We start from the raw sequence: 22,042 nt of genomic DNA, 5'->3' as shown, positions 1-22,042 counted from the left end.
CGTGCGGGGGGTGCGGGAGGGCCGAGCCCGACTCGCCGTGCGGGGGGTGCGGGAGGGCCGAGCCCGACTCGCCGTGCGGGGGGTGCGGGAGGGCCGAGCCCGACTCGCCGTGCGGGGGGTGCGGGAGGGCCGAGCCCGACTCGCCGTGCGGGGGGTGCGCGGGCACCGCGCGGGACCGCGCTCCGCAAAAACGCCGCGCGCAACAGCAGCCAATGGAAGGAGTGCTTCGAATCATCGCGAGAGTTCCGCTGGCGCCGGGCAGCGCGCACCAGGCGGAGTTCTGGCGGCCGCCATTTTCTCGCTGCTCGGTCGCCGCCGCTCCCGGTCTCCTGAGCAGGTCTCCGCTGCCCGCGCTGCTCCAGCGCAGCTGCCACTGCCCAGGTAGGTAAGCCTGGCCGGCCGCGGCGCGGATCTAACAGCACTCCCTTCGCCCGGGGCGGTCTCGCTCTGTCCCTCACGGAGGGCGGTGCGGAGCGCGGCGCCGCCCCCTGCGCTGATAGACAGCGGCCTCAGCCAACGGGGCGGCGATGGCGCCGCGCCGCAGCCAATCGCGGGTGGCGCTGGTGGATGTGCGCGTCGGCGGCCGCGGCTGCTCCTCTTTCTCTCCCGTGCGCAGAGGGCCCGGTGGCGGGTGTAGGTATGCGCAGCCCGCGGCGCGGGGCGGCCGGCGGGGAGAGCCGGGAGGAGGGTGCAGGCCACAGGCCGGTCCGGGCCTAGCCTAGGTCGGCAGGGCCGGGTCCCGTTCGGCACCGCTGCGTGACACAGCGGGGCGGGAGGGCCCGTGGCTACTGCCGCGCGGCCTCAGCCCCCGGGCGCCGCCGGGGGTGGCGGTCCCAAAGGGGTGGCAGTGAAACAGGGTGAGCGCTGCGTGGGTGAGAATGGGGTGTCACCGCGACGGCTGTTGCTGGGGGTGAATCTTCAGACGGCTCCTGACCCCTCGTGCCCTGCGGGCATAGTGAGCGGGACGACCGCGGGCGCTGCCGCCCGGCCAGACCGGGTTCTGCAGCACCGGCGGATGCTCTGCAAGGGCGGAGGAGCGGCCCTCGCCGTCCCGCGTCCGCCCTTGCTGACTCTATGCCCGGGGCGAGCCGCTGTTGCGGATTATGGCGGGTCCAGGAAGGGCGCTCCGAGCCGCGGAGCGCTATCGGGGCGCGCTCCGCGAGGCGGCCGCGCCGCTCTCGAGGGCGGGGGGAGTACCGCCGTGGCGGGCCTGCCCAGCTCTGCCCGCTGTGCCGAGCCTCGGGCCGCCCGGCGCCTCCTTTGTGTCCGCCCGGGAAGCACCGGGTAACTCTCCCCGCGGCCGCGTGGTGGTGGCGGCGGCCCTTCCGCTCCCGGCTCCGCCTCGCCGCGGGCGGGCGGGCGGGCGCCATTTCGGAAGGCGCCATTTCTGCTGCTGTGTGGGGGCTGTGCGGCGCCGCCGCCCTCGCCTCGGGCCCCCCGTCAGGGTGGGCGTCTGGAGGCGGAGGGGGAGGTTGGCGAGTGAACAAGAACAGCCGCTGCGCTTTGGAGGGAGCCGGGCTGAGGCACGCTGCCATTTCCCGGCTCTTGCGTCTGTTGTCGCTTGTGCTGCATTTCGTGGCCGCTTTAGTCTTTCGCTGTTTATATGAAACCCGACTTCATTAGTGATTTTAACGTTCTCGATTCACCCAGTTGAGCGAGGGTGCTGATGAGATCACCTGACGTACGGCAGGGTTTGGCTAAGGAAGACTAAGCCGTGAATTGTAACTATAATTGATATTACAGTTCGCCCCCCGTAACCCTGAAATTCTTGAGATGATTGGAAACAGCTTAACCGGAGTCCGAAAAGGCTATTAACCGGCGTCCGGTCGTTTCCTATTCTTCGTCCACATAATAGCGCAAATTTTGGCAATTGGTGCCTAAGGTGGTGCTGTCATTAGCTCTGCGTGCCCGTTAGCTCGCTTCCATCGCCTGGGAAGGCCGTGCGAGCTCGTACAAACAGGGCAACAACTCCACAGCCTGTCTGAGAGTTACAAAGTTAAACCCAGGTTTTGTGGTTTTTTTATTTTTTAGCACCAGAATGAGTGCCTGCACCTTGTTGAGGCAATGGAAATTAGTGCAATATAAGGGAAAGTGTGTGATTGTGTGGCTGCTTTGTCTGTAAGTCACATTTTTAAATACAGTAAGTTACAAAATTATTTCTTTTGTTTACTCGTCTCTCTAATGTGACTTAATAGCATTCCGAGATTAACTTAAAAAAAGCAGGTAGCAATCTGTTGTGAGATTGCTTGCAAAAAGTGAATTTCTGAGCAATCCAAACTGCTTCAGCTCCGTGAGAATCATGCTGATACTTCAGCCTGCAAGGACACACACCTGCTGTTTGTCCGGTAGGCGACGATCACTCCTTGCAAGTGTTTTCATGAGAACGTCTCAACTGCCTTCCTGATCTCCAAACATGGACCTCAAAACATCGGGATGAGATAATACAAACACCGGACTTGTGAGAGATAGGCTTTGAACCAATTGGAAGTTCTAGGGTGTTGGGGTGAGACCTTTTTAGCCAATAAGATATAAACCGTGTGCTGTGTGAAATAAAAGGTCTTCACTATAAACTTCATAAGCTTGTTGGTGAAGTCCTTTCTCTCCGCGAAAGTTTGTTTACTTTAGCAGTCTATTTCAGAAAATCCATAACGAGGTTCCGCGGCTTTTGGAGTTCTCTGTGTGTGTGTGTGTGTGTGTGTGTATGTAACTGCAGAGGGTGGTATTTTTAAAAGGAGTTTTCTTCATGTACCTAGAAGCTGTAATTTGTATTGCGTTCATCTATTATACTTGAGTGGCAGGCATGCTCAAATGGCAGAGAATTTATAAAAGTAATGTTGACAATTACCATAATAGGAAATTTTAATTTGTGTAGACCAAAGCAACAGGAGGCAGCTTCTTATATAGTGTCCTTTTATAAAGTGAGACCAAGGCACGTATCATGTAACATGTTGATTATAGGAGCTGGGTGCATATTCACTTTAAATATCTCAAAATATTTTTTGGTAAATGTTACTTGAAAGTAGCATGTGCCCAAAAACTGTAATTCAGACGGTAAGAGTTCATATAAGTCTACAGAGGTGGCATTTATCTCGTCTTAGTGGTGTGTTTGACTTGGGTGTGCTTTTTCATTTGTAAAGAAGATTCACGACGACTTAGGTCAAACTTCTGTGTTTGGCTGTAGTGAGAATCAGAGCTGTTACGTGTGGAGACTCACAACTGACATATGCTGTTTCCATAGGTTCTTGAAGCAATAGGCTGTTGGATTTTGATCCCACCCAGAATACTTGAGTTTTTCTCTGCAGAGATATATAATAGTGGTAAGTTCTAGCAGCAGGCATATATTATTGTTACTGTTTTTGCTTTAGCATGTTGCATAGTTTGCATTTTGACAGACTTGATGTCCCATCTTTTTATTTTACAACAGGTTTTGCTTGCCCACATAAGAAAAAAAGGCAATGGAGACTGAACAACAGGAAGAGACCTTTACCAACACAGAGACAAATGGTAAATCTTTTAAAGGACTGTTTCTTTTTAGAAAGAATCTCTTCAAAATTCAACATTTGTAATAGTTTTGTAATGATTTAACTTTGCTATATGTTTTTTATCAGCAGTAGTTTTGCATTCTGCATTAAACATTTTGGATTTTAATTAGGCTCTGTCATTTGCTTTTGTAGCATAAATACCTCACAATAATCTTTCTGTTGGCAGCTTTTAGACATGAGATAAGTAACTGAAAGTTACAGCTAAGGATTAAAAAATATTTCATAGCTGTGTGAAGAATGTAGACATGTAAGAATGCTATCACACATACTCATTAATTGTGTTCTGTTTATTGCAGTTGTTACATACAGAAATACCAGTATGTGAAATACATCTAAAGAACTTCATACAGAATTTCTTGTGAATAATTACCAAGGAAGTTAGGACATCAGTGTTGCTGATTTGTGCCAGTTTTTCCCAAACAGTATCTGAAGTGGTACTTTACTGTTATTCCACCAGGATTTCAGTGTTAGGCAAACTATATTTTAGCTTTATACCTGGAACATTTTTCCCAATTATAAATTACGTTTATATAATTATATATTGTAAATTATAAATAAATGCTAAGTGGATGATGCTTCACTGCTTTAAACAATGTGTCATGAATTTCTCACAACATTCTGATTTAAGCCATAGTTGATATATTTTGAAATGGACTTTCAGTAGTTAGTCGGTAAGAAAACTGATAAAGACTTGTGTCTGTGCTATGGATGCTCAGAACAGACTTCTGTAATTAATTTTGGACTAATATGAAAGAAGGTATCAATAGTTAAGAGCATAAATTTGGCACATGTTCCATTTTAATAACGATTTAGAAAGTTAAATAAATGTTTATGTTTCCTCCCTATGGACCTCTCTACAGGCAAACGTCCTGCAGAAGATATGGAGGAAGAGCAGGCCTTCAAAAGATCTCGGAACACAGACGAGATGGTTGAACTGCGCATCTTGCTGCAGAGCAAAGTGAGCTTTTGTGTCTCTGTGGTTTTTGCATACGGCGTTGTTCAAGGCAGTGGGGACACAGTGTATGTTGAGATTAAAGTTTATAGAGCATATGGGCTTTATCTAAAATGAGATAACTTTCTAGAATAATTTTCAGTGTGGATGAATGGTAGTTCAGCTGTATTGCAGTGGAATTATCTACAGGGGTTCTTTAAAAGAGTAAGTCCTGAAGGATTGATGCAGGGTTTTTTTAAAAGATATATTTGCTGGAGTGCTAGAGCAAGAGAAACTATAAGGTATTTTTGCATTTGAGGGGAATGACTGCAAATGAGTTTTTGGAAAAGAAACCTTTTAGGGAATTATGAGCTAGTGATTTTAAATTAAATATGACAGATGAGAATTTGGGATTTAAGTATCTCCCAGACTGATCTATTGAACGTGTTTCACTGTGTCAACAGGAAGAAATGTGGGAGTAATGTTTCAGGGATTGCAGTGATTTTGTTGACAAGTGTAAATAGTTAAAAGTTGCTATATGTGAATTTCCTCTGGTGCTTCCAGTTGCTACAGATCATTTTTACTTTCTGAAGTATCTCAGTCATCTGTGGTGGCGTGAAAGAATGTTACCTTAACTCCCATGTGGCATTTCTGACCAATAGTCAAGTTATATGGAGTACCATGAAATGTTTTTCCTGCTTTTAGCATAATACAATAAAATGTGTAATAAAAATAAATTAATTGTAATAAAAGCAATACTTTATATGTAGTCCTTTAAAGACTTTGGTAAAAGTGTAGTTTTGGAGTTACTTTTCTTCACTATCTGCCCAGCTTATTGCTGGTGGCTTCAATGAAGTTGTTGGCTGTTAATATTCACTTTAATCTTTTTCAGAATATACTGCTCTGAGGAAGTTAGGTACCTTACAGAGGTATAAACCAAAATTAGCACTAGGAATTACCAAATGTTTGCAGAACAGAAGTGGAATTTGCAAAGATACACCTTTAAAAAAACCCAAACAGATAAATGGAGGAAATCACTGACCTGCGTTACATTCATACAGTATATTTTGTGAGGGATATAGTCTATGGGATAAGTTTTAAATGGGCAGAATTGACTAGAAACTTCATTTGAAATTGAAATACTGGCATCAAAACTGAGTATCTTTCGCTCGCCTGTGATCAGTGGTAGTAAGAGCTTTTGGTAATTTTTTCTGGTGGATAAACTGTATCTGTTTCAGTTTGATTTGAACATTTTCGTAAACAGTGCCTGCCTGCCCTCACCTCCTGGGCCAGCAGGGTAAAGGAAAAATAGATTTACTATTTTTAGTCTTGAGTTCAAAAACATAGTCTGTGCTGTGTTGTCATAACTTTTTGAAAACTATTTTCCAGAATGCTGGAGCAGTGATTGGAAAAGGTGGCAAAAATATTAAGGCACTTCGTACAGACGTGAGTATACATGAGTTTGAACTAATTTTAACACCAATTCTTTCAGAGCACTACATCGAAAGCTTGATCGTGTGCATTTCTAGAAATGGGAGCACTTTGTAGGCTACAGCAATTCAACTCTGTAGACATCAATAGTCAAGTTAAAAGCCATTTGTATTGATTGTTAGAGTAGATAACTTAGTTCTTCAATTTCTATTGTAATTAAAACCCAGCTTGACTCTTGGGAGGAGAGGTTTTTTATTAAATCTCTTCACTTTTTAATAGGATTCTGCTAAAATACACAATTTGAGTGAGTTAACATCCTAATTAAATATTGACAAATCTTAAACCCCTTTTAATAGCACCATTTCCTGTATGTATGAATCAATTACAGTACTGCTGAACCCATTGCAGGTGGCTGGCCTAACCCAGTGTTAGAGGAATTCTTGTAACTTCTTTACAGGAGCAAAATAAAGTCATCCATCTATTCTTTAACAGCTTGCACAGGAAGAACAAAACCATTAATGTTTAGGTTTCCTACTTTAAATACGGGTATAAAACACTAAAGGAGCATTGTATTCTGTTACTTGGAAGCATTTTTAAATGGTCATGACTTTCTGCCCATTCGCGTTTTACAGTGGGTTAACTCTTGTGATTAGAGACATGCTCAGCGTTAATGTTGTGTATTTATAAAACTTGGCAACGCTTCTTAAATTCCATTTGTTTGCACTCCTGTACTTAACATCAGCTACAATTTCAACAGTTTTTCCAGTCAAGACTCTGTTCAACACAAGATTTGGCAATGTGTTACTACAAATCAGTTCCAACTAAGTTCAGCAACTACCGCAACCAGAATTGAGGATTTAGTTGAAATGGTTAGGAATCACGTACATATACTCACGAACTTTGGCAGCTAGATATTTTTTTTCTTTTTTGAGGTTTTTTGTCTTTTTTTTTTTTATTTTGCTTTTTGAATTTTTCGAGTAAATCAGTGTGTCACCCAAGTCCAAATAATTTAGACTGGTCTGGAACGTGAACTTTCCCAATTCACCCAAGGTTCTAGTACTATCAGTCTCGACAGGTTTTGTAGCTACCCTCATGAGCCAGCCTGCTACTGAAACATCATTTGTTGAAAGTAAAAAGTAGCTTAGTCAGAGCAAGTGACTCATTTTTAAGGTCCATTCTGTTAAGCCACAGTTGGTGTAGCAATCCATTATTGTGTTAGTCTTCAGAACAACTTAAGCTTGTTTCATTATTTGAGAGTAATGAGTATAGTTTGTATTAAATTAAAATTTATTGCTTTTCCCCCTTTTCCCTCTCCTTGTTTTTTTGGCCATATATCTCCGTTGCCCATGTACTGGATCGACTTGCCCCTGCGTTGCCCACCATGACGTTGGCCCATCCGCCCCTGAACGCCCATGTGAAAACCCTGGTTGGCTATGCCCAAAAATGTGCTCGTTGCCAAACGGGTACCATACTTGACAACTTCTGATTGAATACCCATGCCCAATGCCAACATCCACGAACGCCAATGACCAATGCAGTACAATGCCAGTGTTTCAGTCCCAGACAGCAGTGGCCCCGAGCGGTATGTCCCAACAGTTTATGCCTCACTGCCTGATTAGAAAGAGAGAAATGTATTTTATTACCTGCCTTTGATATAATTAAATAGTATCCCCTTATAGACGGTGTATTGTTTTTTTTTCAAGTTTTCTGTCTTATTTTCCCCATTAAGTCTTTTTGTCACTGAACTTTTACGTGAGTTGCCCACCCAAACAATCCACTAATTTTATTTCAATGGAAGGAGCACAGCTTCAAGTGTTGCATATTTGCTGCATTGTAAATCAAATTGGTTCAAAATAGTCTTTCGCTCTGTCTTTGTGGCCCACCTTGCTCCCCTCAACATTGCCTGTTCATAATTATTTCTGATGAAATGCTAATTCCGGGTCGCTTTCCTTCACTTCTCATTTGTTTTGTCTTTTTTGTCTTGCATTTGTATTTGTTTTCTTGGAGAGCCCATTAGAAATCTGATTTCATAACCTTATTCCAGATACAATGTTCACCACTTGCATATCCTCACTTTTAATATGAGAAGGTGTGCCAGCGTAATGTAATAGCGAGGGTATCCTAATCAGTGGTGGCGGGGAACATGAATATTCACTTCTACTTTCAGTTCTGCATCAATTTCTTGCCCACTTAATCTGAGCCCTTCCAAAAGCCCATTCTGTCTTTTTCTCTCTGCAAGGTCTACGTAATCTTAAATTTCTCATGCATATATACTGGGCATAAACAAAGATGCATGTGTTGTAAATTGAGCGAACAGGTTTTCTTTAAATGGGGTATCTTAATTGTAAACTCTTCTTTGTAGTGTATCTTTTTGAAATTTTGTGTGTGATGATGAAAAAAATTTACTTCTGCGTTTTCTTTTCTACCTTCTCCATATTGTCTGGCATTATGGCTTTCAACAGCATCTTGAGTATAAGTGCAGATATAGAGACAATTGGAGAAATCTTGAAGAAGATTATCCCTACTTTAGAAGAGGTATGTCTCTTAATATTTTTGTACTTTTTAAAAGTGAAAGATTAGGTTTTGAACAAGAAGATTCTAGATGATTCAATGCTTTTTAAATACAGGAAATTAGAAAAAAATGCCAAAAGTCTGTCACTGTTTATTAAATTAACATTTTGAACAGCCTTCCTCATTCAAAATACTAAGTATTGCACTATTTAATACCTTGTTAAATCTTTGGAACAAGTTGTGCAGTGTAAGGTAATAAATAATGTAATTAGTAATGTAGTAAATAAGGAAAACTGATAATTCAGCTGGAGAGGGGAGGTGCCTAAGTACCTGTGATCCTATCAAAGGAAATACAGGTTTACAATTCAGCAATAAATCTTGTCATACCAATGTGTTTAAAATAAAAAACTTAAACCACCAAATATTTTAGAATTTTGTGTGAATAATACTTTGGTTTTTTTCTCTACATGCGTCCTTCATGCAGTATCAACACTACAAAGGCAGCGACTTCGACTGTGAGCTAAGGCTTCTCATTCACCAAAGTTTGGCAGGAGGAATTATTGGTGTCAAAGGTGCTAAAATTAAAGAACTTCGAGAGGTACTTGCTTCTTCTGAGATCTGTTTTTTGTTCAATAAACAATGTTTTCTATTAACACGCGGCAAGTGTCAGTATCTGCTGTGCAGTGACTCTTTCTGAACATACTGTGCAATGCATTGATGTTCTGAGATGGAGCTGCAGGTTGAAACTTCCTTGCAGACTTTCAGAAGTAATTTGTCACACAACCTAGGACTTGATTAAACAATATATGTGGTTTGAGTACTGTTTTTAAAGAAGAGATTTTCACTCTATTTTACTAAAATTTTATTCTCCACTCCTAGAACGAGCTACTGCATAGTCTAGAATTATTTGTGTGATTGAACATGCAAAATGGTCTAGGGTAAAAGCATATCAACAATAGATAACTGAATATTACTGTAAAAGGGCTTTATTTTTGGTTGGTTTTTTTTTAAATCTAACTCCTAGAAAACCATTGTTTTATTTCAGTGAAGGAGTAAGATTTTAAAAAGTTAATAGTCTCTATGAGCTGAAAACTGTTCCTGGCATTATGTCAGAGGCAGTTTCAGGTCAGTTCATGTATAAGCCGATACCTGTTTGCATGGGTTGAGAAAAGCAAAAGATTACTAGACATAATCCTGGCTGCATTGCTGTCTTAGTATTCAAAGCATGTTCTCTTCATCTGAAGGTTAATAAAACCTGTAAGCTCACAATGTCTACATGGTCCTTTTTCTAATATTTAATTAAATTATTGTGTAGATAAGTCAGAATTGAAATAGGAGAAAATTGAACTGTTTTTCATTTTCATACAAAACTTAGGTCAGCACAGATCTTTAAAAGATGTCATCTTCAAATTTGTTGTGATAACTCAGAAGCAATCTTGCAGCTTTAAGTGGCTCTGAATTTAATTTTGGTTTTTTCTTTTAAAATGTTTTAATGGGTTTATAAAGTTGTTTAAAATATATTTGACAAGCTTGGGTATTTTTTCTTCTACAGAACACTCAGACCACCATCAAGCTCTTTCAAGAGTGCTGTCCTCATTCTACTGACAGAGTGGTACTTATTGGTGGAAAACCTGATAGAGTTGTTGAATGCATCAAGATTATCTTGGATCTTATCTCTGAGGTAATGTTAATTAACTTTATTCTTTCATTGGCATTCATGAATCCTGGATACCATTTGGATGAAAAACAGTATCTTGCAGTTTGTTTTGAATTTAGTACCTCCTGCTTTCTCAACAGCAAAGTGATTGACAGGAACTTTTGAAACTATTTCCAGTGTCTAGTACTGGGATGCACATTACGGGGGAGGAAAGCGGTTTTTGGTAGTAGTGGGCCATTATTCATGCTCTCTCTGCATGTCATTAAAGTGCAAAAATTGAGGAGGAAGGAAGCCAAAAGTTTAGGTGCCATGGATAAGGAACAGTAGTTTATCACTCATCAACATTTCCTTTCTTAACAGGCTTGTAAAATGAAAACTATGTTCCAAATGCATAAATTCATACTTTGATATTTACTGTATTAATTAAATATGCCAGTTGTGAAAGTCCTAATTTAGCTGGGGGATTTGTTTTGTTTGTTTGTACTAGTCTCCAATTAAAGGACGGGCCCAGCCTTATGATCCCAACTTCTATGATGAAACATATGACTATGGTGGCTTCACAATGATGTTTGATGATAGAAGGGGACGCCCGGTAGGCTTTCCAATGCGTGGAAGAGGAGGCTTTGATCGGATGCCCCCTGGTCGTGGTGGACGACCTATGCCTCCCTCGAGAAGAGATTATGATGATATGAGCCCTCGCAGAGGACCTCCACCGCCCCCCCCAGGCCGTGGAGGTAGAGGTGGCAGCAGAGCTCGTAATCTTCCTCTTCCTCCTCCACCACCTCCTCGCGGCGGGTGAGTTGTTGCATAAATGCATTATATAAAAAACTCGTATATATTCTCCTTAATCATATTTTCAGTGGTTTTTCCATGCTTCCATTTTGTTCATGATTATGCAGGATTGAGTGTGTATTAGACAAGAGTATTTTGAAAAGTACTGCAATTCAATTACCTGCTGCACTATAGTAAGTTGCCAGGTCTGTAGTCAGTACTTCCGAAACTTCTGTTGTTCAGTGCTTGGCTAGAGAAGTTTGATATTCAGTTCTGTGTGAACCATGAATGTGAAAATTTAACTTAGAATAAACAAACTAGTTCATAACACATGTAAGACAATTAACATGCTGCTGCTTTTTTAATTTTAGTGATCTGATGTCCTATGACCGAAGGGGCAGACCTGGCGACCGTTATGATGGCATGGTATGAGATTAAAATTGGCCTTGTTATGTTTCCTAAGTGCAGCTAACATGCTAACTGAAGCTACTTAATGTGGAACATGCGTGGTTCTGATGGTAAAACCAAAATGTGTTGTTCATTTGGGGTGTACAGAGGATTCCAGACGTGACCTATTTTATGTCTTTCCTCCCTGCCATCAAAAATAGTAACAGAGAGTTTGGCTGGGCTCAGCCCTGCAGGTTTTTTTGCACTGACCATCATTCATATTTTTTAATCAGGATGACAGAAATAGAATTAGGGTTAGGGTACAGAAAACAGGTCAGAGCAGCGTTCTGTTAGATTGAAATACACAAGCATGCTTAACAATAAAAGTTGGAAAACATGAGCATAGATAAAGTAGTACAGATTTTAGAATATTACCTGAGAAGAGCTGTAGTTAATCTGAAAGCTGATTGCTCTTTTTAAATAAATGCTTGTCTTCCAGTAATTCCAAATGTTTTGGAGGTAGGACTACCACTAAGTTGAATCCTGAATCAATACTTGCTGAAGGAGAAAGAAGTGTTTCTTAGTAGGTGTAAGCTTAAAACAAAGGATTAAAGATAGTCTTCTATGTTGCATTTTAAACTGCGACTTCCTAGCAGTTGTCTTGTGTTTTGAGAAAAGATACCTCTTTCCTGAGAAGAAAAGCCAGGTGGTTATTTCTTGGTTTAGCTGGTATGGTTACTTTCTTTGCTGTAGCTAGTACAGTGCTCTGTTTTGAATTCAGTGTGAGAATAATGTTGGTAATATACTCATGTTTTGGTTGTTCATAAGTAGTGTTTGCCTGAAGTCAAGAACTTGTTCAGTCCCATGTTCTGCCAGTATGTACACAAAAAGCTGGGATCGAGCATGGCCAGGTGACCTGAACTGGGCAAAGGGGTATCCAAACCACAGAACATCTTGCTCAGTATATAAACTGGGAGAATTACCGAAAATAGGGCCTGATACGAGTGGGGTCTGGCAGTTGTTAGCAGGTGGTAAGCAATTGTATTGTGCACCACTAGTTTTTTTTCCTTGGGTTTCAGCTCCTGTTTATTATTTACTGTTACTGTTATCTTCTACTTTGTTTTAATTACTGAACTGTTGTTACCTCAAGCAATTAGTTTAACTTCAGACTCGCCTCCCGGTTTTACCAGGCTGGAAGTTGGGTGGGAGGTATGAGCAAAAAGCTGCATGGTGCTTAGTTGCCAGCTGGACTTAAACCATGACAGAGGTGAATCTCAATATTAACAACCTTCTTTTCTCCTCGGGATTTGTCCAGCACCTTAAGATGGCAGGTGGTACAAGATGATTTTTTTTCTTCTAAATGAATCTAAGAAAGAAGTAGAGAAAAACTATGAAATTGTCTATCTAAATGTGCTTTTACACATCCCCTCCTTGGGAGTAGGAGTTACACTGCAAGAGCATCATGTGCTTACTAGAAATAATGAAAGATTTGCACACAGTTACAAAAATAAAGATTACCCATGCTCCTCTACATGTTAAGAAACTGGAAGAATTGAGAAGTACACCTCCAAGACTCCTTATTTGTATTTACAGGTTTTCTGAGCTCAGGTTTTGTTTTCCTATTTGTGGCTAATAAAGCCAGTGCTGGAGTACATAAACTGAGGAGCCTGCCCTTCTTTTGGTATCTGGTAGAGCAGTTTGACTTAGCTAGACTCTGGGACACTGATGTGTCCTATTCTTATGCTATACCAGATAGAATACAAAATCCATTTTTATTGGAGTTCAGCCTGTCAGGTTGACTGTCACTTTCTCGATATGAGTTTCTACAAGTAAGTGAAGTGTTTTCTGTTAGGGTTTTCTTGTGTTAAAAAAGCACTTTTATTTCATAGTGAAGTTGCTCATGTCTTTGACTCCTTTAAGATCAACAATCATAGCCTGGTTAAAGTGAGGACTACCTCCTTGCCAAGATTGTATTTAGTTTCTAGTTTTAGTTAATTATGATCCTGGTATCCTAAATTGTGTAAAGCAGAAGAGAAGTCTTCACATTGATTGTGAGGCTGCAACTGCAAGTGTCATTCTGGTAAGGTCTTCCTTTGCTACCCTTCTTTTTTCATATAGAAACCATTCTCACTAAAGTAAACCAGTGTTACTGTGCTTTGTGCACAAAGTAATGATGGGAAAAGCTGCAAAGTGCTCTTTCATGTGGATTATTTTTACATAGATGTAGTAAAATACAAGAATAGATGAATATCTAAAAATTCTAGAAGAATTGAATGTACAGAAAGTATATTTTGCCAGTTCTCCTTTCCACTAAAGGGAGAAAGATTGAGTCGTTGATGACTCATCAACTGGATGATGAGTCCAGTTTAAGATAAGATGCAGAGCTGTGATTTTTCTGGAATTCTAGAGGTAAAAAGGATTGACAGCCTTGTAAAGGTTGAGATGAGAGAAACCGATTTGCATTTTAAAGATTAGTTAATTCCTCTTGTTAATGCAGAGTCACTCACTTAAGATGATACTTACAGTTGCAGTATAGTTATGCAGTGCTATTAAAATGTTCATTTGGTTTATAATCTGCTCTGAAGCATTCTCCCCAAGTACAGACTTGTACTGTTTCTCTGTGAATGCAACTATGTATTTCAGCGTGTAACTACTCCAGGTCACATCAGGGCTATTGTCAAGTTGAAAAATTCCTGGATTTTTCCTATTTCTTTTATAATACCCCCATTCTCAGGGGTGTCTCAGGTACAGAAATGCATTTGGATACCACTTGGAGGGGTGAAAAATAATGGACATGCATATGAAGTCCTTTTATCCCCTAACCTATTTTAAATTAACAGTTCAAGTACTAAAATGTTCAAAGTACTACAAATTTTAAATCTAAGGTAATGTAGACTTAAATCAGAATGTCTTGTTAAGTGGACTGTCTCCACACTTTCTTAAGCGTTTTCAGACTTCTAAAATGCTTTTGCTCTTTCAATTACTTCCTGGTTTTTATTTTTTTAACCTACATGTATGTGTCTCATGTATAAACACTTGAATAAAGGCACACACATTTTAAAAAATATGAAACAGTCTTCAGGTTTAAGAAATTTGGCATTAACAGGCGTGTAAAAAAATCAGTAAAGGAAGAATATATGACAGTTGTGCTATTTATTCATGCAGATGCTAGAATAAAGTAACAAAAAAATGTGACTCTCCTAGGCCACTCCTAAGAAAAACTTAGAAGAATTTACCGTCAGTTAGGACTGTATGCATTTGCTTTCATTAGATGTAAAAGTTAAGCTTTTTGCCTTATCCAGCCCATCTGCCATGTGGTTTCTATTCTGACTAGCACAAACGAGTCTGCACAGCATAGAATATTTTCTTCTGTATGTTAAGACCTTGTTTTAGAAGCTTGTTTTAGAGTGCACAATAAAAATTCCTGAAACTGTAAAATTCTGAAAGAAGGAAATGCCATATATGTTTTTAAAGCAATTAAATTTCTAATATATTTAGGCAGCAGTAGATTGTTAGTCCACTTAATGTCTGTATGAGGTATATGGAATGAATTGGTGGAACATCAGAAGGACTGTCCTTCCTGCTTGACCTGCTGTTGGCATAATCACTTACAGCTACTTACTTCAATCTTAGTAACCTTCCTTTTCTCATAGATGGCAGAAGTAAAAGGTTTTTCAAAAATAGGGCAAAGTATTTTTTATATTTAATAGTACTTGAAGTTTTGTTTAAAAGGCAAAAAAAAAGCTTGTTCAAGCTTTGCCTTACCCTTGCCTGTCTGACCTTCTTTGCTAGACGAAAAATCTCTCAATACCACAGACGGAGGGTAAAACCATGACTGTGACCACATACAGTTCTCTCAAAGTAAAATTAAAAGGCAGTGAGTCTTGAAAGTGGTCTTAATCACATAATTTCAAGTCTTTGTTATCATATAAAGGTTTCTTTATACTAGTATGTATTGTATTTGCTTGCTAAGTTCTCTGGAGGTCTGTATGATGTGGACTTACTTTCTTCTTTGTTCTGTGTTGTGTCTGGAAGATGATGCAGTGTCATGTGGATGCTTGTGATGACATGCAGCCACCAGAGTTGGTGAGTACGTTCAACCTATTTTTTGAAAACTGCTTTATTAAACAAGTCAAGTGATAAAGTGAATTTCTTAAGAGATCTTGAGTGTAGTCTGTGGCAACTTGCAACTATTAAAATTTATAAAGCTGTCCTTTGGCAGTCTTAATAGTGTGTCCTTTGAAGACAGGTAGTGTTAATAGAAATGTGGAATTTTGCAGCAGCATGGTAAGAGTGGAGGAGCTTTTCATGCATTTAGAATATAGATTGTGTTAATTTCATGATGTTAGTTTTTATTTCAAACAGCAAATATAAAAAGTAGCTTCTTACATTTTTGGATACACTACAGTGCTTATCAATGTATTTGAAAATACACCAGTTGACAGATAGGTTTTAGGGAGGGAAGTTACCATAAAATGAGAAAACAGTTTTATTCGGAAGGGACCTTAAAAATCATATAGTTCCAACCCCCTTGCACTGGACCAGCTTGCTCAGGGTTCCATCCAGCATGACCTTGAAGAGTTTGAGAAGGTGGGCATGCACAGCTTCTCTAGGCAATGTTTTCCAATGTCTCACCACCCTCAAAAGAATTTCTTCCTAATATCTAAATTAAACTATCCTCTTTCAATTTAAAGTCCTTTCCACCCTTCTTTTAGGCTCCCTTCAGTTGCTGGAAGGCCACAGTAAGGTGAGCCTGCAGACTTCTCCAGCTGAACAACCCCAACTGTCTCAGACTTTCTTATAGGAGAGGTGCTCCAGTCCCCTTACCATGTTGGTGGCCCTCCTCTGAACTTACTCCAAGAGGTCTGTGCCTTTATGTTGGGAACCTCAGGGCTGGATGTAGCTCTGGGGTCTTACCAGAGCGAAGTAGAGGGTCAGGATCATCGTGTCGCTTGACCTGCTGGCCATGCTGCTTTTGATGCAGCCCAGGGACAATTGGCTTTCTGATCTGCAAGCGTATGTTGCCCAGTCATGTTCAGCCACTCACTGACCCCTCAAGTCCTTCTTGGCAGTGCTGCTCCAGTCATTCATTGCCCAGCTTGTATTAATACCAGGGGTTGCCCTGACTTAGGTGCAGGTCCTTGCACTTGGTCTTGTTAAACTGCAAGAGATTCCCATGGCACTGCTTCTCAAGATTCTCCAGGTCCCTCTGGATGGCATTCCATCCTTCAAGTGTGTCAGCTGCACCACTCACCTAGGTGTCATTTGCTAAGGGTGAACTCCATCCCTTTAATAGTACTGGTCACAGTGCAGACCCCTGAAGGACACCACTTGATGTCCATCACAATTCTTGAGTTATTGACAATACCCTCTGGATATAACCATCCAACCAATTCTTAATTCACTGAAAATCCACCTATCGAGTCCATCTCTTTCCAGTCTGGAGAGAAGGATGTTGTGGGGCACTATGTCAAAGGCCTTTACAGAAGTCCAGGTAGATGGCATCTGTAGCCCTTCCCATGTTCATTGATGAAGTTGCTCCATTGTAGAAGATCTGAAGTACATCAGGTGTTTGTGCTATCTTGCGGGTGGCAAAATGTCACCAAGTTAATATTTTTGATTAGTTCATACAAAATGTCCATTCTTAGCTTATGTAAACACAGCATCTGCCAACTTCTGTAGTATGGGGAGGCAGATGTGATCAAAGAAAGGATTATTCTTGGAAACAGATTAGTCCAAAAAGGAATCCCGTGGCAAATACCAGCAGGAATATGTCTGGGTGCATGCAATATGCTGTATGATCAGCTTCTGAATTAAGCCTTAAAACAGTGTCCATTCTCTTGTATTTTGGACTCCACGATAAGCTCTAGTATGTCGTATTATGATCTGTGTTGCTTGGAATGGGACAATACAAGTTACTTAGGGACAGAGAATAATAAGCTCTATGCTCTAAGTAACTTCCATTTTGTTCTATAAAGGTAAAAGTAATACTTTTTTTAAAGAAATGTTACATTGTATCTTCTGTGTACAAGTAGTTGTGGTTGGTTCAACTTGAGTGGCTGCCAGGGGCCCATCCAGCTGCTCTCTCGTTCCTCCCTTAGCTGGGTGAGAGGGGAAAGCAAGACGCAAAGTCTGTGGCTCATGATGAAGACAAGGGAGGTTACTTGGTAATTAACATCCTGAGCAAAACAGAGTTGACTTTAGGAAGGTTACTGCCATGTTGAGTATCATGGTGAGAAACAAAGAGGAAAACTAACAATGCCTTTGCCACATGCTTCACTTCCTCCCAGACTCAACTTCCACTTTCATTCCCTGCTCTTGTACTTCCTCTGCCATGAACAGTGCAAGGATTGGCAGATTGCATGTTAGTTCATTACACTAGTATCTGTTCTGTCCTCACACTGTTCCTGTACTCCAGTGTAGGGTCACTCCCATGGGACACAGTCATTCATAAACCGCTCAAATGGGTCTGTCTCTGCTGGACTACAGTTCTTCAAGAACTGCTCCAGTGTGGATCCTGTTCATGTGGTACAGTCCTTCAGGAACAGACTGGTTCAGTGTGGGTCCCCCACAGGCCACATGTCCTGCCAGTCAGCTGCACCTACTTAGAGTCTTCACAAACTGCAGTTTCCTTCAGGGCATATCTACTTGTTCCCAACACAGTATCCTTTATGGGATACAGTGTGGCTGTCTGCTCCTTCACCGTTCTCTTCATGACCTGCAGGACACTCGCAATGTCTGGAGTACCTTTTCCCCTTCCTTCCTTCTCTGTAGTGTCTGCAGGGCAGTTGTCGCCTTTTTTCCTTCTCGTTCATCTCTTGCAATCCATGCACACTGGGGTTTTTTCACTGTGTCTTACATGTTAATGTGGAGGTGCCACCAGATTTGCTGGCAGTTCCAGCTTTAGGCAGCACCCTGGCCACCTCTCACAGGCCCCAGGATTCTCTAAGAAGTTGAATTCATGAGAACCTTGCTTATTTATTCTCTGCTTCTGTAGAAAAATACAAATATGGGATCTTGAGCACTTGAAGCTGAACACTTGATATCAAACACAAGTTTACAATCCCTAAAATTAAAAAGGGGCCAGAAGTGCTTGTAGTGATATGCATTTGGTATATGGTTTAAATGGATCAGAATTTACTTACGTTATCATTATCTGTTAAAAGATGGAAAGGATTGTAGCATAGTCTGAATCAAGAGACAAATTATAGATCTGTTAAGAGTTTTATTGTTTCTTTTTCCCAAAGGTGTAGATGAAGTAGGAGGACGGACAGTCAGACGGACTGTCCCAAAACTAGCGACTTGAGTTTCTCCTGAGCTGTGTTAGTAGCATTAGTAAAGTTGTTGTGAGATTTTTTTAATTTGAATGTTTGTTTAGTCCAAGGGTCACAAGTAGGTCAGCATCAGGAGCCTGTTTATGAGAAGCTGAGTTAGTGAGACCACCTTGGTAAACTGGCATGGCAGAATCCTTTGTCATTTTATGCCATAGTTTTAGAAGGTTTGGCAGGGCAGATGAGAACCACAGAATGTGTTGAGTTGGATGGGACCTACAAGGGTCATTGTGTCCAGTACTTGGCCCTGCACAGGACAGTCCCAAGAATCATGGTGTGCCTGGGAGCATTGTCCTGATGGGTAGAGATTAATGAGACATCTCCCACTCACCCCTTTTGTTTCTGGTCTGATATCCTTGCCTCGGGATGCCTTTGCGGGCACAACACCTGTTATTTCTAGTCAGGTTAGGGTTGAGATGTCTTCATAAAATAGGTTCAAAGTTACCAATATAATATTTAAGACAAATATGTTAATGAAGCATAACTATTCACTATTTAAGGTTTTTTTCTCTTTCTTTTACAGTTTGAGGGTGGCTCTGGTTATGGTAAGTGTTAATATTAGAACCTTTATATGCTTCATTACATAGTTACTGAAGAGCTTGATGCATACACTTAAATCAGACTATTCTTATGCAGGGGGGCGTGGTTCATATGGAGATCTTGGTGGACCCATCATCACAACACAGGTCACGATTCCCAAAGATGTAAGTAAAGTTGACTTGGTTACAACTCGTGCTTTCTCTTAAAAAAGTCACAGCCATTTCTCAGATTATTTTAAGTAAATTAGAAGTACTTGGAATGTTTTATAAGTAGTTACAATACAAAACAAGTGTTTCTAAATTACCAGTAGTCTATTTTTGGGTTGTTTGGTTTGTATCTTCACTTCAGAGACTCTACTAAACAATTTTACTACGGGATTAATACTCAGAGATGGTCTGTGTAAATTGTTTTTTGCAAATGGGTGGCTGGTTCTACCATTCTTGCACTTGTGTTTATACAGGGGATGTTTTTAGCAGTAAAGAAGTAAGCTTCCATTTTAAATCTTAAATTTGTAGAAACTACTCAAATGCTGCTGTGATTTTCTAACTTGTTTTAGAAAGAATGATGTATCAGGAAATGAATTTTTTGCTTTCTTCCCTAGCTGGCAGGATCTATTATTGGAAAAGGCGGCCAGAGAATCAAACAAATACGTCATGAGTCAGGAGCTTCAATCAAAATTGATGAACCATTAGAAGGTTCAGAAGATCGGATAATAACTATCACAGGAACACAGGACCAGATACAAAATGCACAGTACTTGCTTCAGAACAGGCAAGTTAAAGTTTAATACTGTCAGTTTAAAATTGACATGTGCATTATAAAACTGCTCTTCTCTGTGAATCAGAATTTTAAGAGGACAGGTTTTAAGTAACTGTTTGAACCTAACTTCTCCAGTGGTAGTTTTGCCTTGGTTCTCTTCTGTTCTCCATTCTAATTAAAATGAAGACACCCTCAAAACTAATCTTGCTGGAAGACACCATAACCAAGCAGTCCTCTCCTTTCTCTGGTGAAAACTGCTGCAAAAAAAGTACTTGTAATAAATTACATAGAGCCTGTAGAAAATATAGAAGATTTCAGTGGATGTTGGCCTAGTTCTGTGTGGAAGACTAGTGATTTTGTTGTTTTTAGATAACTAAATTGACAACAAATCACAGTCTGCCATATGGCACAGACCATGCCTCTACAGGACAAGTTGAAACCGATTTGGTGCTGTTATGCAGCATTTCACACCTTGCTGACATTATTTTGCCTTTTCTGCCAAATATTAACAACTTAAGATACTATTTGCTTTATTAACTTCTGGCTGTCTGAGCACATTTTAATGTTTTAACTGGAACGTTTGGCTTTAGGTTATTAATATTTAAATATGCCTAAAATATACTAATACAGTTATTAGCCATTGATATTTTAAAAGTACAGACTTTAAAATGTATTAGGAATTTGTAATTTAGTTTACATTGTGAATGTCATTGTGAATGTTGATGAAAGATGTATGTTCCATCATTCTAATACATGCTTTTTTCTTTTTCTTTTATAGTGTGAAGCAGTATGCAGATGTTGAAGGATTCTAATGCAAGATTATTTTTTCTTTTTTATAGTGTGAAGCAGTATTCTGGAAAGTTTTTCTAAGACTAGTGAAGAACTGAAGGAGTCCTGCACCCCTTTTTTTTTATCTGCTTCTGTTTAAAAAGCCAACATTCCTCTGCTTCATAGGTGTTCTGCATTTGAAGTGTAGTGGAATCTTTGCTGTCCACCAGATGTAATGTTTTAGTTCCTTACAAATACACGGGGGGAGGGAAAAGGGCGCACGAGACTAACATTGAAACTTTGAAGCAGCAGAGAGAGTGAATTCTATTTTCATTCATTTTTGGTGGTAAATTGTAATGTTCTTCTGTAATTGTTGTGAACACCCTGCTCTTATGTACACCGTATCTTTACTTTAAAGGGGGATAAATACTGGTAGGCCACATGTCCTTGGCATCTATTGAGAGCGGTGTGCAGAATGTAAGGCTTTTTTGTAAGAAACATCTTAGGATTTTTAAATAAATTTAGTGAACCTATTCTTGGTGGTCATTTTTCTTCAGGTCTACATAACATAATAACTAAAATGGATTCACTTAGTTTGGGTTTTCTTCTCCATATGAATTTAAGTTGCTGTTAAACTTCCTCTTCAGCTTCCATGATACATATGGAGCTGTGTGGGGATTTTTGACAAAGAAACTGTATGAAAACAATGACTGCTTTGCTGTTTGGGAAAAAAAGAGTGAAAATATTGATGCAAATGTTGTGTAAAACTTCGCATTTTTACAAGTGTTTGGCCCTCTTTGCAGTACATATATATATTGGTGACAGTATATAAATAAAATATTTTAAAACTTTTGTGATGTCACTGAGTAAACAGCGGTAAAGTACTCCTGGTTATAGACAGACAGCTTGCTTAATGCAGATAACACTGTTAGAAATGACAGTTGCTCCCTACCATTACTGAATAAATTATAGCTGTTTCCTGAGCTTTTGTTTTTATGAGGTAGAAATTGCAAATTGGCAAAGTGACAGTATCTAACTCTGTAACTTGTTTTTCATTGTATGCAAAAGTTAAATTTGTTTGGTTTCCCAGATGTATGTTGAATTCCATAAGAATCATTTGTGAGAAACTTAAATAAAGCCTCTGGATATCTCATGTAATACTTTGGTATTTGTATTTATAGTTAAAAGTTTTAATTTCACTTCCTGAATAAAAACAAAAAATGTAAAAGTGTGTGTTGCACATTTGGATGTGATGGGTCCAGACTAAGTGTGGATTCTTTTATTGTGTTTTGCTGTTTTGATGATTGTGGTGTTTAGGTTTTTTCCCCCCTTGATTTGTGGAGCATTGAACTTGGCCTTTTTAGTGCAGCTGCTCTTAAAATCGAATGGTAAAGGCGAGGACCTACGGCGTTAT

General features: G+C 40.4%; 1 protein-coding gene across 8 annotated transcripts; it reads left to right on the top strand.

Moving 5' to 3' along the window:
- The first annotated feature begins 260 nt into the window (after window positions 1-260).
- Window positions 261-21,786, top strand: HNRNPK (heterogeneous nuclear ribonucleoprotein K). Of its 8 annotated transcripts, none has more exons than XM_071580075.1 (16): window positions 261-381; window positions 3,239-3,317; window positions 3,425-3,504; window positions 4,391-4,500; window positions 5,863-5,919; window positions 7,443-7,486; window positions 8,367-8,440; window positions 8,886-9,013; window positions 9,968-10,096; window positions 10,560-10,867; window positions 11,215-11,269; window positions 15,266-15,316; window positions 19,085-19,106; window positions 19,183-19,265; window positions 19,703-19,872; window positions 20,639-21,786. In XM_071580075.1, the coding sequence occupies exons 3-16, from the start codon at window positions 3,456-3,458 to the stop codon at window positions 20,670-20,672; spliced, it is 1,314 nt and encodes a 437-aa protein (XP_071436176.1). In that variant the 5' UTR covers window positions 261-381; window positions 3,239-3,317; window positions 3,425-3,455; the 3' UTR covers window positions 20,673-21,786. The 8 variants fall into 8 exon arrangements, with proteins under 8 accessions (XP_071436176.1, XP_071436183.1, XP_071436182.1 ...); XM_071580082.1 differs by lacking the exon at window positions 261-381 and adding an exon at window positions 559-637 and having other exon boundaries at window positions 4,403-4,500; window positions 8,367-8,439; window positions 8,900-9,013; window positions 20,700-21,786; XM_071580081.1 differs by lacking the exon at window positions 261-381 and adding an exon at window positions 559-637 and having other exon boundaries at window positions 4,403-4,500; window positions 8,367-8,439; window positions 8,900-9,013.
- The last annotated feature ends 256 nt before the right edge of the window (window positions 21,787-22,042 follow it).

The sequence above is a fragment of the Pithys albifrons genome, chromosome Z, assembly GCF_047495875.1.
Source record: "Pithys albifrons albifrons isolate INPA30051 chromosome Z, PitAlb_v1, whole genome shotgun sequence".
NCBI classification, from domain to species: Eukaryota; Metazoa; Chordata; class Aves; order Passeriformes; family Thamnophilidae; genus Pithys; species Pithys albifrons.
Note: the sequence above shows the minus strand (reverse complement) of the source record. Positions and strands in the feature narration are given on the sequence as shown.